General features: G+C 45.1%; 2 protein-coding genes across 4 annotated transcripts in view; one reads left to right on the top strand and one right to left on the bottom strand.

Annotated features, from left to right (window-relative positions):
• NAA25 (N(alpha)-acetyltransferase 25, NatB auxiliary subunit) overlaps positions 1 to 495 on the bottom strand; it is a 46,718-nt gene extending 46,223 nt beyond the window's left edge. Inside the window, exons 1-2 of the mRNA XM_019506653.1 lie at positions 440 to 495; positions 114 to 183 (exon numbers count right to left, since the gene is read on the bottom strand). Of these exons, the coding sequence (XP_019362198.1) occupies positions 114 to 183; positions 440 to 495 (126 nt within the window). The remainder of the gene's footprint in view (positions 1 to 113; positions 184 to 439) is intronic.
• Positions 62 to 11,733, top strand: TRAFD1 (TRAF-type zinc finger domain containing 1). Of its 3 annotated transcripts, none has more exons than XM_019507219.1 (12): positions 62 to 128; positions 850 to 913; positions 2,174 to 2,309; positions 2,393 to 2,446; positions 3,567 to 3,981; positions 5,376 to 5,639; positions 6,506 to 6,579; positions 7,192 to 7,425; positions 8,593 to 8,719; positions 9,304 to 9,616; positions 10,317 to 10,395; positions 10,718 to 11,733. In XM_019507219.1, exons 2-12 carry the CDS (start codon positions 864 to 866, stop codon positions 10,760 to 10,762), a joined length of 1,791 nt encoding a protein of 596 aa, XP_019362764.1. In that variant the 5' UTR covers positions 62 to 128; positions 850 to 863; the 3' UTR covers positions 10,763 to 11,733. The 3 variants fall into 3 exon arrangements, with proteins under 3 accessions (XP_019362764.1, XP_019362765.1, XP_019362763.1); XM_019507218.1 differs by having other exon boundaries at positions 110 to 128; positions 10,314 to 10,395; XM_019507220.1 differs by lacking the exon at positions 5,376 to 5,639 and having other exon boundaries at positions 10,314 to 10,395.
• The last annotated feature ends 1,064 nt before the right edge of the window (positions 11,734 to 12,797 follow it).

The raw sequence follows: 12,797 nt of genomic DNA, 5'->3' as shown, positions 1-12,797 counted from the left end.
GGCCCGCGACGGGCGGGTGCCGCGGCCAATCGACGCGCGAGCGGGGATCCCCGGGGCCAGTGGGAAGGCGAGGGGCGGGCAGGAAGCGCGGAGCCGGCCGGGGCGCGGTGTGAGGGCCGGAGGAGCCGGTGAGTAGGCGCGCGGCCTGCGGGGGGTGGGCTGCCCCTGCCCCTGCCCCTGCCCCTGCCCGGGGAGCCGCCATCATGCCAATGACGAATTTACATGCCATAAATGTAGCGTCAGGCCGGCCCCACGCGCGCGATTTCCTCACGGGCCGCGCCATAAATGTAGACCGGTTGCGTGCGTGGGGTGAGACCAGCCCCACGCGCCGAGGCGCGGTCGCGGGATTCCCTGGCGAATCCCCCCCGGAGGCCAGCCCCGCGTGCGGATTGCACCATAAACCGAGACGACCGCCGTGGTCCCGAAAGAGCCACAGTGCTTGAAAGCGTGGGCTTGGAAAGGTGCGACGCCGCTCGAGCGGGTTCGTCTGGACATGTCGTTTCTCGCTCTTTTTTTGCCTAGAGAAAACACCAGCGGGTTTGCTTGTTTGTTTTCCCTCGCCCCCCTTGCAAAGCCCTCAGAAAGCCCCAGCTGCGCAGACCGCATAAGCAGTGTTCGCACGCCTTGTGGTGCGGCTGCTGTGCCAAAGGGTCTTGAGACACCGCGGGTGGGATCACTGTGGCAGGGGAGTCCTGGCCACGTAGGGAGGGAGAGGGTCATTATGATGCGCGCGGTTCCTGCGATGATAATGGTGCGGCTCTGGAGGAACTGTGAGCGGCAGATGAACGATCGAGTTGGTCTTGGAAGCTGGAATGAAACTGAAAACGCTCTAACTTTCCACTCCCTTAGAAATCAGAGACGTCATGGATGTGACTGTCGGGACAGAGCAGGAAACCCAGCTGTGCAGCAACTGGTGAGAAATGAAAGTTAAGCACTCACTGCCACCAGCCGAGTGCGGGGTGTTGCAATCCCTCCACGCAGACTCAAGGGACTTGCCTTGTTGGCACTGGGCGCTGGTTGCTTACCAGCTTTTTCCTAACTCTTGTGAAGGGAAAGGAAACTTCCCTGTAAAATACTTGACTAAATGGGATATTTTGTTACCAATATTTTGTTACCATATTTTGTTCTTAGAAACACATTTTTGGGACACACTGATAAACTGCTGTAGATCATTAAGTAGAAATGTAACTGGTTGGGTGTGATAACTTGCAGTCATAAATGGAGACCAATTAATGCTATGGGCTGATTTCGACAGGTGAGATAACAGGAGAGCAGCATTTTCAAAGGTGTGCTCCAGCTGCTTTGGCAGGACATTTGGAGGGGCAGGGGGGGATGAGGTCAGTTGTAATGTATCAGTGGAGGGTTAGTTATTCAACGATGATCAGTGCTTGCCCTTGGCTTAGGTCCAGAGGATATGCAGGGTGGGTGCTGCTGGTAGTCTCCCCTTCTCAGGTCCAGCCTGAAAACAGGGAACAACCAGAATTTCAAAGTCTTACCCTTGTAGGGAGTAATCTTTAGAGCAGTAGGTATTTAAAACAGAATTGCAAGAAGCTGAAGCACATGTCGTATGTACACAGCATCACTTGGCTAGCTTCTCTGGTTGTTGGGTTCTTGGGAGCAGATGGAGGATGAGTATGAAGGGCTGCAGCTGTTTTTGGAGGCCTAGGTTTTTCATGTTGTGGCAGGCAAAGGCCTTTTATTAGCAATGAATAAGTTGCCCTTTTTGGGCTTATGAACTTGTTTCCTGTTAAGGGAAAAAGCTTGAATGTCTGGAGATGATGGTATTTCCTTGGGCTGAATCAGGGCTGAGTTTCAGGTGCTTTGCTTCTGGTTCTTTTTCAAACAAGTGGAGATGTATATATTTTAGTCTGTAAGTCTGTGTGTAGCTGAGGATGGAATACTTAGTTTTTCATAACTGAGTAAGTTGAAGATTTCTCCCTTCCAAACAGTATGGCTATATGGCAACTTGCATTGAGAGGTAGAGCTTATTGGCATATTTAGGGCCAAACTTGTGTGTCACTGCCTAGCACCATAATTGAGTGTTATAGACATGCCCTAAAAGACTTATCGCTTTTGCAGTGGCTTCCTGTTTCCAGACCTTTCTGATTCCTTAATTGTTCTGTTTGAATTTAATGACAAGTTCTGACGAGTAACATTTATGCATCTCTTACAGCAAAAAGGATGTTCCAGTGGCTAACTTCACCATCCATGAGATCCACTGCAGCAGAAACATTGAAGTATGTGGCTTCTGCAAGGAGTCGGTCCCCAAATCTGAAATGAAAAACCATGTTGAATCTAAACACGTGAAGGTGATAAAATAGAAACAAACAATTATCCTGTATAGCATTTCCTCTTCATGCAGTGATTTAACAACTGCCTGTGCTTATCCTAGGTTACCTGTAAATGTAATATGAAGATTGAAAAGAGTGACCTAGAAGATCATGAGGTTGGTGTATTTTTTGTTATTTGTTTGCACTTGGTAATAAACTAGTGTGTTTCTAGTACCAGTGCTAGAACCTTAATGTTGACCAGATCAGAAGGGCTGAGTTTACTGATCTTGCATCTGCTCTTTCCACTTAACATGTTTTCTAAAGTCATGCTATTCAGACACAGTGGGTGCATCTACATCTACACACACAATTAATGCAAAGGGATAAACTCTGGAGCTGCTTGAGCCAGGGTACACTGCTCCCAGGCACAGCATCTACACATGCACCCTGGACAGCAGCAATATGAGCCAGGGTGGAGCAGACCCAGGCTGACAGCAGGCTCAGGGGGTCAGCCTTGGGCACGAGCTGCCTAGCCACACAGCTCCACACTTTTGGCAGTCTTGCACCCAGTCAGCAGGAAGCCATTTATACCTGTAGTCACTGTCCACATGTGTGTTTCACTGCAATTCATTACTCTGCTGTAAGATAGTACTGTCCCCGACATGTCCCTCTAATACCAGCAAATGTGTAGATACTGAGGCTTTACTGTGGAGCTCATTAGTTTAGTCTGCATTAAAATTGAAATCTATGAAACATAAAAATGGATGGGACCTCCTGGGTTTATAGGGTACCATTTACAAGTGACTGAGTTCTACTATAGTAACTTGCTTTAGAGAGTTCTTTGTGATAGCTAATAAGACTTGTAATGAGGCATGGCGGATATCAGGGTAGCAAAGCAAAACACATTCCTTTTAGTTTGAACACCTGATCCATTCAGAACTCTTTCAAGCTTTTGTAGACGTTTATGTTGAAATATGATGTTGAATAAATGCATGCTTCTTTCCCCTTAAGGTATTTGTACGTGAAAAATAAGGTACTCTGAACTGCGTGTGCTACACAAAAGGCATGCCGTGTATACATACCCAGGAGCGTGGTTCCTGTATACATGTATGAAGTCTTGCATAACTGTTCTTTGCCAATAGGTGTTTGCATGAAGGTGGACTAAATCTGTTAGATTTGTTGTATAATAAATCACTTAGTAATAGCACAGTGAGTGGGCCACCTGCTTTATTTCTTGCAAGCCTCTTATAACTATCAGACTGCACATATCAAGGGTTTTTCACATTTATTTTTTAGGCATCATCATGCCCTCTGCGTCCTGCAGTTTGCCAGTACTGTGACATAGAGCTCACATTCAACAAGCTTCAGGACCACGAGGAGTACTGTGGAACTAGGACCGAAACATGCAGTGGGTGTGGCCGCAACATCATGGTAAAAGATCTGAAGTTGCACGCTGAAGTTTGTGGGAAAGAGGCTAAACAAAAGCACGTTAACAAAGCGAGAGCGCTCTTCAGCTGTGAGGATGAGGAAGCAGAGCCGTGCAGCTTTCAAAGCATCCGAAACATTCTGAGCCCGGACGACTACGTCAGGACTCTGTGGGGGATTCCCAGACCGCTGCAAAGTCCATTTTACAGCAGCTTTGGAAGAGATCAGCTATTTAAGGATATTAACACAAGAAACACATCAGCAATGTGGAGAGATCAGAATCGAGGTAAAATTTGGATAAGGCAGCAAAAAGTTTGAATTCAGAATGGCCTCTCATTCAACACTCCTAACTCAATGGTGTGAAAACTCCATGCCTCTGTACTGGATACAAATATCAGATGGGCAGAAAACTTCTAATGTAACATAGCCAGTGTTCGTTAAGGAATGCTGTTTTTACAGCTGCAGTTCTATGCCACAGTAAAACCTGTAAAGCAGATGATCACTGAAATATCCAAACAGATGTTCTGACAAACTATCCATTTTATTTAAAAATGGAATGGGTGTCCATGTTTTTCGCACTTGGTCCTTTTTTAGATAAGTCCCTCTTCCCTGCTTGACTTACATAAAAGGATTGGGGAAAATGATTCTGGTATTTCACATACCTGCTGCTCAGCAATGGCAACCTGTCTGGACATAGCTGAGATATATAAAGGCCTCTGCTCTTTCCACTTTAGCCCAAATTTCCTTCCTCGGTGTGTCTAGGGTCAAGTCTCTTACAATACGGTCTATCTCCAAGCAGTCTTTTAAACATATGCCCCACTTCATGTTCTAGGACACTGAAAGGACTTGCATTGCTGGACACTGAATAATGGCCCTTGTAGAAAACTGGCCTTGGGTGTTTTTATAATTATTTATTTTTAATCCAAAAATGCTGTTTTCTGGAGGTAGGCTACTAGTAAGCCTAATACTGAACTGTTTGGAAGGGGTGGTTGTTGAATTACAAAATTTTTCTCCCTGTGGAAGTTACAAATTTAAAACAAATCCGGATGACACGGTCAGTTCAGAAATAATGGCAGTCTTTGTCCCAAATGTGCCAGCTTGTGGGAGTTTTGCTTTTCTTAAGTCTCAGTCTTGTAGCATGCTGTCTTGCTTGGAACACTGTTGACTATAGTGGCATTTCCCATGTGAGTGAATATTGCATGCACTGGGAATCTGAATGATTCTTCCTGAGACACCAGCTTATTCATACATTATCTTCAGTAGCCTTTCTTTGTGGGACTGGTGGGAAGGTGGTTGACAAAAAACATGAGACTGAGAAGATCCATACAGTACATAATTAGATGGGGCCATGCTGATCTCCTTTAACCTTCTGCATAACACGGATCAGAACTTTTCCCCAGTAATTCCCACAAAAGGCTAATGTCTAGGTGATGTAGACACCTGAGTTTGATTTTTTTTTAAGAATTTCAAGTGGTGGAAAATCCACTAATTGAGTGTCATCTTCAGCCTTTCCTATCCTTTCTTCTGCAACCTTTCCCTGAAACCAGAGTGCTTGTTTGATGTGGGGCTCAATTCTGCCTGTGAGAACTTTGTTTCTCTGTCAGTTAAATTGATAGTGGATTAAAACACTAACTGCTATAAATTCAGCATTCTAATACTTCTGATATTTCTCTATTTAAGTGGCTGAGCGGGAGCAGCTACAGAGGAATCAAAATACTGAGTCTTCGCTTTCTGAAGAGCAGAATTCCAATTTTGACTATATGCTAGCTCTTAGCTTGCAAAGCGAGAATAATCCCCACGACACTACTTCCACTGAAATCCACAGTGACTTCTGGAAGAACTACTCCAAAGGGGCCAAGCCACCTGAGCATCTTAACAGAATAAACAAGTCCGATACTTTCCTGCATGAACCTTTGGTGTCTAACATTACAAATCACCTAAAAAGCAAGTATAACCCCTACCCACCCCAAGCTGTTGGGGAGCAGGGAGGCTTTTCAGACTAGATAGCATTCAGACTCCATCAACTGCTTTGATGTTACTTCTTCATCAGAGAGACCTTCTGTGAAACTGGCAGAAGAGCTATGCCTATTCTTGAGGCTTTTCCTTCCTTCTTTCTAAAATGTCTTGAGCTCTCCAAAATGTCTGATTATACTGGGTGCTAACAGAGCAATACCTCAGTTCTTAAATCTAAGAAACTGATGGGAAAAGGGGGGATAAGAATTAAGAGTGAGACTTAACATGGATAGCTGTCTGTCCAGGAGTCCCTTTTCATACAAAAACATTTTGGTAAGAGGATAGCTTACTAGAATCAGAAGGCAAAAGTGATGAGAGTTCAAAATAGTGCTTGAGCAGATCTAACTTGCTGTAATTCTTCCTTGGCTTAAAAAAACCCAAACAAACTTATTTCTGCTGCAGTTGAGTGGTTGAGAGAGTAATCGTGAAATATAGTCAGAGAGAGAATATGGGAGAGTAAAAAAGTCATTTGGCATTTCTAGAAGGAATGTTCTTGTTCCCTGAACTAGTTAGGTAATGTAGTAATGGGCATTTTACTAGACCAGAAAGCATGAGTTCTTTAGCCAAAATTTCTTTCCAAATTGTGGAATGCATGACCTTTTTTTTTTCTTCTTCTCCTGCTTGTAAAACTCCAGGGCAATATGAAGTGGGAATAACTATTCCCATGAGGCTTGCTGTAATTCCTCCTCTGGGGCACAGAACAGGATAAGTGTATAAATTAAAAAGTGATGACAGGTTAGTCTGCTTATGTTAGCTTTTTTATGGTGGAGTGATCACCCTTTTTACTCACATTGCAGATGATGATGTCATCATGTTGCCCTGTGAATTTTGTGAAGAGCTGTACCCTGAGGAAGATCTGATTCTCCATCAGGTTGGGTAACTTCTGTATTGTACTCAGTGCCTGCACTGGAGGGGATGGTAGTAGCATTTGTGCCTAAGTGAAACTCCTGTTTTTTTTTTTCCCCTTTTTTTGTTTTTTTTACATGAGGCTTTTGTGAAGTACTGGAATGCGTTTTCCTGTAACACTGAAGGCATACCACCTATGGAAATTTAGGACTAGAACTCGGTTAAGACTAATAGGAATGTCTCAAATGCTAATTTAAAATTTTAATCAGTATATTTCCATGCACTCTGCAGTCATATACTGAAGCCTTGTTTACATATGACACTCATTTGCTTTTATTTTTATCCATGTCAGAATAAACCGCATCAATTATAGAAAAAAATTATTTGCTAACAAGCTAAACTGAATTTTACAGTGGAGTAATAGATAGTTGCCTAATACGAGCTGTTGCTTTTGAATAGCTGAAGGGAAATAGAGTCTTTATGGTGGTCACTAAATGCTGTATTATTCCATGTTGGAAACAGAGAGTGAATGTGTGTTAAATATTGGGTGAGCTTTATGTTCTGCTTTAGCATGGTTTATAAAGCCTTTGTGTAGCAAATATGTATTGCTAACTCTTCAGTGTTGCCCACCTTACAGACAGGCTGCAGTCCTGCAAGTGCCTTGGCTTCATTCAGTAAAAGAAGCTTCTCTCCAACTCGACAAGAGTACGGTGGCTTGGTTAAAGATGACTTGGAACTGGACAGAACCAGCTTTGGTAGCAGATTCTCATATCCAGGGCAGCATGAAGCTGTGCAGACAGAAGGGAGCACCATCATTCCGTGTGAATTCTGTGGCATTGAGTTAGAAGAGGAGGTTCTCTTCCACCACCAGGTACAAAACTGTTCATGGATGGAATTTGAGTTGTGTCAGATCCAACTACTGGTAAATATTTTGATTGTGATAGTTCCCAGGGGTCCTCTTCTGAATACATCCCATCTCAAAACTAGTTGCGATTGGCACCCTAAGATGATAAAGGATTCTGGAGCTCTGATTAAAGAAAGAACAAGCATAAGAAATTTTACAGCGTGAAGAGAGCACATTCCTTGTATCTAAGCAGCTTCTGCAGCCATGCTTCTGCTCTTCCCCTGTAATACTGTCTGCAGGGTGACCATCTTTTGATATAGCTAAAAGAAGCCCCAGAGCCAGGATCTGAAAAATGTCAGAAGGCACTCGAGCCTACACCTCGGTGTACTTCGGAGAGCACTTGAAGATTATCTAGAAATTTGGTCCTCTTGGATATCTCTTCCAGGCTTGAGCTTCTGGACAGTGGGGGTAGCTGACAGTTGCTTCTAATGGGTCAAACAGATGACAGTTGTCTTAACTGGGAAATGTAAGTTTTTCTGCCACCAGCATGAGTTGTGGGTGGAAGATTAAGATTGGTTTTGCATAACTGAAAACCCTTCCTGGCTAACTTTCTCTCATGAAAAACTACTTGGTAAATGAAGGATTCTTAAATTGGTATGTAAACTGTTCTGCTCCAAAGAGTCTGCTAACCTTAGTTGGAAAGGCAAGCTGTACTGTATAAATGAGGAAGCGGGGAGGAAAGCTGAGCCAGGTTGCCCTAACTCTGGAAATCACTTTCCCTAGAAATGAATCCACTGCCATAAAGTGTCCCTCTAGCAACACTTTAGATGGGACATTTGTGTTACTTAATGCTTTAGCCACAGAGCAAGGTGGTGGTCCGCGCTGCAGAGGACTTTAGTTTTAAGATGGTCAGAAGTAAGCATGGAGCAAAAATTGGGGTAGCCAGGTGTGAAAGCACTTGATGCATACAAGCACTGGGCAAGTAGGAAAGGCTCAGACCTAATGGGGAACCTGAGAGGTGTGAAATGAAGACAGACACAAGGTGCAACTGGGATGACTGGGGAGGGTGAGGGAATGAGACCAACCTGTATTCTAGGTGTAGCTGAAGCCCACACAGACCACAAGCGGCAAGACGGAAGAGCTGTCTCCAGTGGTGAAGTGTTAAATTACATTTAAATCTGCCTCTTGCTTCAGGACCAATGTGATCTGTATCCAGTCTCTGCCAACCCCACACAAGGCTTGTTGCAGCACCCACTGCCTCCTAAAGAGAATCTGGAGAGGAGGGAATCACCAGAGCTGGCTAGAGACATGCGGCATCAAGGTATTGGCAAAGTACAGACCTTTGCTTTGCAGAAATTAGTCACTCTGCTCCTTACTCGTCTCCAAAATACAAATTTAATGCACCTTTTTGTGTTGGGTTTCCCATGGTGAACAGTGCCCGTAACTCAATTTCAAAGGACTCCAGCCTCCATTATAGTATGTATAAAATGTGTGTTAACCCCCAGCTTGTTCCAAATTGGCAAAGCTCTCTGTACACCTATAAAAAGAAATAAATTAAAAAATACTCTGATACTGACTTAATCTTATCCCTGTGTTTCTCACCCTTACCTGGTTTTTCAAACGGGCAGGAGTAAGGAAATTATTGGCTTACTGGCTTCTCCATTTTTAGGGACCAAGCTCAGTATTGTCATGGTTCAATTCCTGGTCTAGGAGACTCTCTCATCTCCTGTATCTTAAAATCTTGGCTATCACCTTAAAACCCAGCCTTGCTGTGGGAGGCAAAGGTTCACACCATAAGTACTTGCCAAGGTATCTTTACCTCTCGTTCTGGCGCGTGCCCTTTGTCTTGGTTGCCTATTTTATTGCTGTGCCGAATTAATTTTGGTTACATCCTTTCTCCTCCAGGAGAAGTTTCACCTCATTATTTAGAAGACATCGGGCAGCGGAAGCTTACCAATGCTGTGCGAGGGGAGAGATCGCTGAACAACCTGGCAGTTGCCCGGGACTTGCAGCTGACTTCTTCCAACACCATGAAGATGAATAATGCTCTGTCTCCAAGAATGAAGCCCAGCAACTTGGGTGGCAGTGAAGGAAGAATGAGGGGCAAAGGTACAGATGAATCCGCAGCTGCCCACGTTTCGGTCGTGCAACCCAGTCGGAACTTCCACCCGGAAAGCTACATGTCCAGTTTTTCAAGGGTGCCTCCAACTCTACCGAGGTAACTCGTCCGCATGGTGAAGTGGTGACAAGAACTCTTAGCTTGGCGTGGTTAATGGTGGGCAGATAACTGGTGGCATTGTGTGATCTGGCATTTGTGTTTAAGGATGAGGAGACAGTCTGAGGCCTGTTTCTAGCAATGCAGGTATCCACATGTGAGTGGGCAGAAGGGCGGTTGGAGAGGGCTTAGTTCACACTGAGCATCTCCCCTCCTGTGTCTTAGCCGATAGCTCCTCAATTTGATTTAGCTGCAGTTAAATGAGTAAAATGGTATGGACCCCAGGTTTGCTAAGGCACTCTTCAGGGGGGGAAAGGGGATTTGTCTAGTCATGCAGCTAGCACCTGTGTCTTGAACCCTTCCTTCTCTCAAGGGAGTGAGTAACCATGGTGGAGTCTCCAACAAACTCTTTTCTCCTTCAGCCAGCTGTAGCTTTTACACCTCCTTTGCTGGTCGGCCCAGCTTCCAGTCTACATAACCAACTTTTTTTGTTAGCTCAGTAGCTGAAGAGGGATTCATAGAGTCTAGATTTCATGTTCCAAGACTCAGCAATCTAGATATGGGAAGATGATGTGGTGTTGGGGATTTAGGAAGGAATCCTTCTCTCTCCAGAAGAACTGTGCTGGTGCCTCCTTAAACCAGCTCATACAACAGTGCTGAAATTGCAGATTTGCTTTATCTAACCAAGTCTTCTCTCCAGCAGCGTGAGGAATGAAGGAGGAAGGAGTCAGAGGATGCCCAATGTTCCTGGCCACTTCAGGAGCAGGAGCAGGAGCACAAAGGTAACTGTCCAAGCCGCCGTCCCACGATCTGACTATATACTTGCGTTTTAAACATGGCAAGTGCAGGTATGCAGCATTTAGCGTGCAGAAAGTGGCTGTTGACTTGTCCTCAGCACTCTTCTGTACTCCTGGGGGCAGAATGGGATGTTGGAGTACATCTGAGGGCATGAAGCAGCTGGTGTGAACATACTGCTGCTCTGGTGTTGACAGGAGCTAGGGTAGCTCTGACACCCTGTGGACGAGGTGGGGGGGAAGAACAAGTGCTTTGCCATAGTGAATAGACGTATCATACATGTTCCTTATCACTTCCTCTTGTCCACAGGTAAAACCCCAGACACCAGAGTCCAGCTGCCCCGAGGAGGAATAATGGCCCCTTGTCGGGGGCACGCCTAGCACTTGTAGCACTCTCACTATGCACTAACGTACCTATTTATCCCAGTGTGAGGACTCGCTGCATTGCTGCATCAGTGGAAAACTTTATATCCAATTTGAATCTTTATAGGCAGTGATCATTTTATAATTTTTTAAAGTTTGTGGAGTGGAATATATGGCCCCAGACCTGCTGTGTGGAGACAAGGGATCTAAGGTGGCTTGGGGCTTTTATTGCTGCTTTCTGTGGTCTAAACTGGCAATGTCTCAAGCCAGCTGAGACTTCCCCGGGAAGGGACTAACCTGTTATTGCAGCTGCTTGTCTGACATGTAGTAAGTGGAGCCTTCTTTTTAATATGGTAACCCTGGATTTAGTAGTTAGTGACAAATAATGCATCGCTGCCTTCAAGGCAAAGTGATAATGACTAGCATTACAAACCCCAAACCTGTTAAACACCTGAGCTACTCCAGGGGAAGAGAATGCTGTAGTACATTTCAGCAGTTGGATGTTGTCTGACTTGGGGACACTACTTCTCTGTAAAGAGCAGTGGATCTCGGTGATTATTTTCACTAAGGTCTGGGATAGGGGTGAGCTTAGTGTCTTGGCTTTAAACCTATTCCATCTGTTACAGGTGGTAGTTGGGAAATAGTTCTCTATTGCATCTGACTGCAGTTAAACCTTTTTTCCTCTAAGCTTTCTACCATCATCCTGTCATAACCATCCTCTGATTTGCTTAGGAAAAGCCATACCAGTTGTAATCATGGTGTGTTTGTGCCTGTGTCCCTATATGTCTGTCTGATACCACAAGTGCCCAATATTCCTCGAGGCGTTTGCCAGCGGGATTGTGACCCTCCACAGAGGAGATCCAGGCCTAGTTTTCCATTCTCTCGGCTGCTTTTATTTTTGGCTATCTTCGAGCCTTTACTTTTTAAAAACTCCTTGGAATAAAATTTGTATGTGTTAATGACTTGTGCTGGTTGCGTGGAATTGTTCCGTTCCCCACGTTGAAAAGGGAAACCTCTGCCGCAGGGTGAGGCTGCTGTGTGTCAGGGAATTGCTCACGCCCAATACACTCTCCTTCCTGGCTTCTCTTGTTCTGATTGTGCACCATGTTTCTTCTGCCTGGGAAGTGAAAACTTGAAATCAGTGGGTGGCTGGCATCAAAGCTGCTTCCTTCTCCCAGGGCTGGTGGGGTGATTAAAATCACGCCTTCACTCTGCTCACATCCCCCTTTTCTAAAGTTTGCCAGAAATTCTTGAGCTGACCTGCTGAGCAGTTCAGGGTGAAAGCCCAGAGCCAGGGAAGAAACTAAAGTGAGAAGAGGAGATGCAGGGATAGTAGAAAGCTGGTCTTATTAAGCGTGGGGACAGCTTCGCCTCTCTTCTGCCTGGATCATGGCCTGTGTGGACACCTGTGAACTTCCTTTTTGAGATTCAAGCCCTTTAGGATCAGGAACAACAGAAGCTTTGAACAATGTTGGTCGTGACGGGAACTGTCCAGGTTCTCCTCAGTAACAAAGTGAAAAGAAAGCTGAGGGTAAGTGAGGGAAGAGCCACTTGCAAGAAGTTGAGGTCGGGGATGGTGATGGAGGGGTACCAAATGTACGGAACAGTAAAACTGCTGGTCTCCAACAGTAATGGAAACAGGCAGCTGAAAAGTGGACAGACAGTCACTTGAACTGCTGTTAGCAAGACATGAGCTAGCTTCCAGCAATGCTATCCTGCTCAGGTTAGAAATGAGCTGCTGAATTCCAGATCGACTGACTAGCTGAACCGCAGCAGGGACTTGGCAAGTCCATTTTTCAGCAGAGGAGTGGAGAGCAGTGCCAAGGTAAGAGAGCGAGCTATAAGAATACAACTTCGTTCAGTTCTGAGTGGGAAGGTCTGCTTATTACATGATGATCACACCTGTGCTAGCACTAATTTAGCTGGAACAGGTACCAGCAGGACCAGCAAAGGAGTTCTTGTGTTAACAAGTTGAATTTATATTGTAATGACATCTTGGTTAGGAGCCTTGTGCTATCTCCCTAGGC

The sequence above is a fragment of the Gavialis gangeticus genome, unplaced genomic scaffold (genome assembly GCF_001723915.1).
Source record: "Gavialis gangeticus isolate Ggan-Ray unplaced genomic scaffold, GavGan_comp1, whole genome shotgun sequence".
In the NCBI taxonomy this organism is placed as follows: Eukaryota; Metazoa; Chordata; order Crocodylia; family Gavialidae; genus Gavialis; species Gavialis gangeticus.
This window is presented reverse-complemented; position numbering and strand designations above follow the sequence as displayed.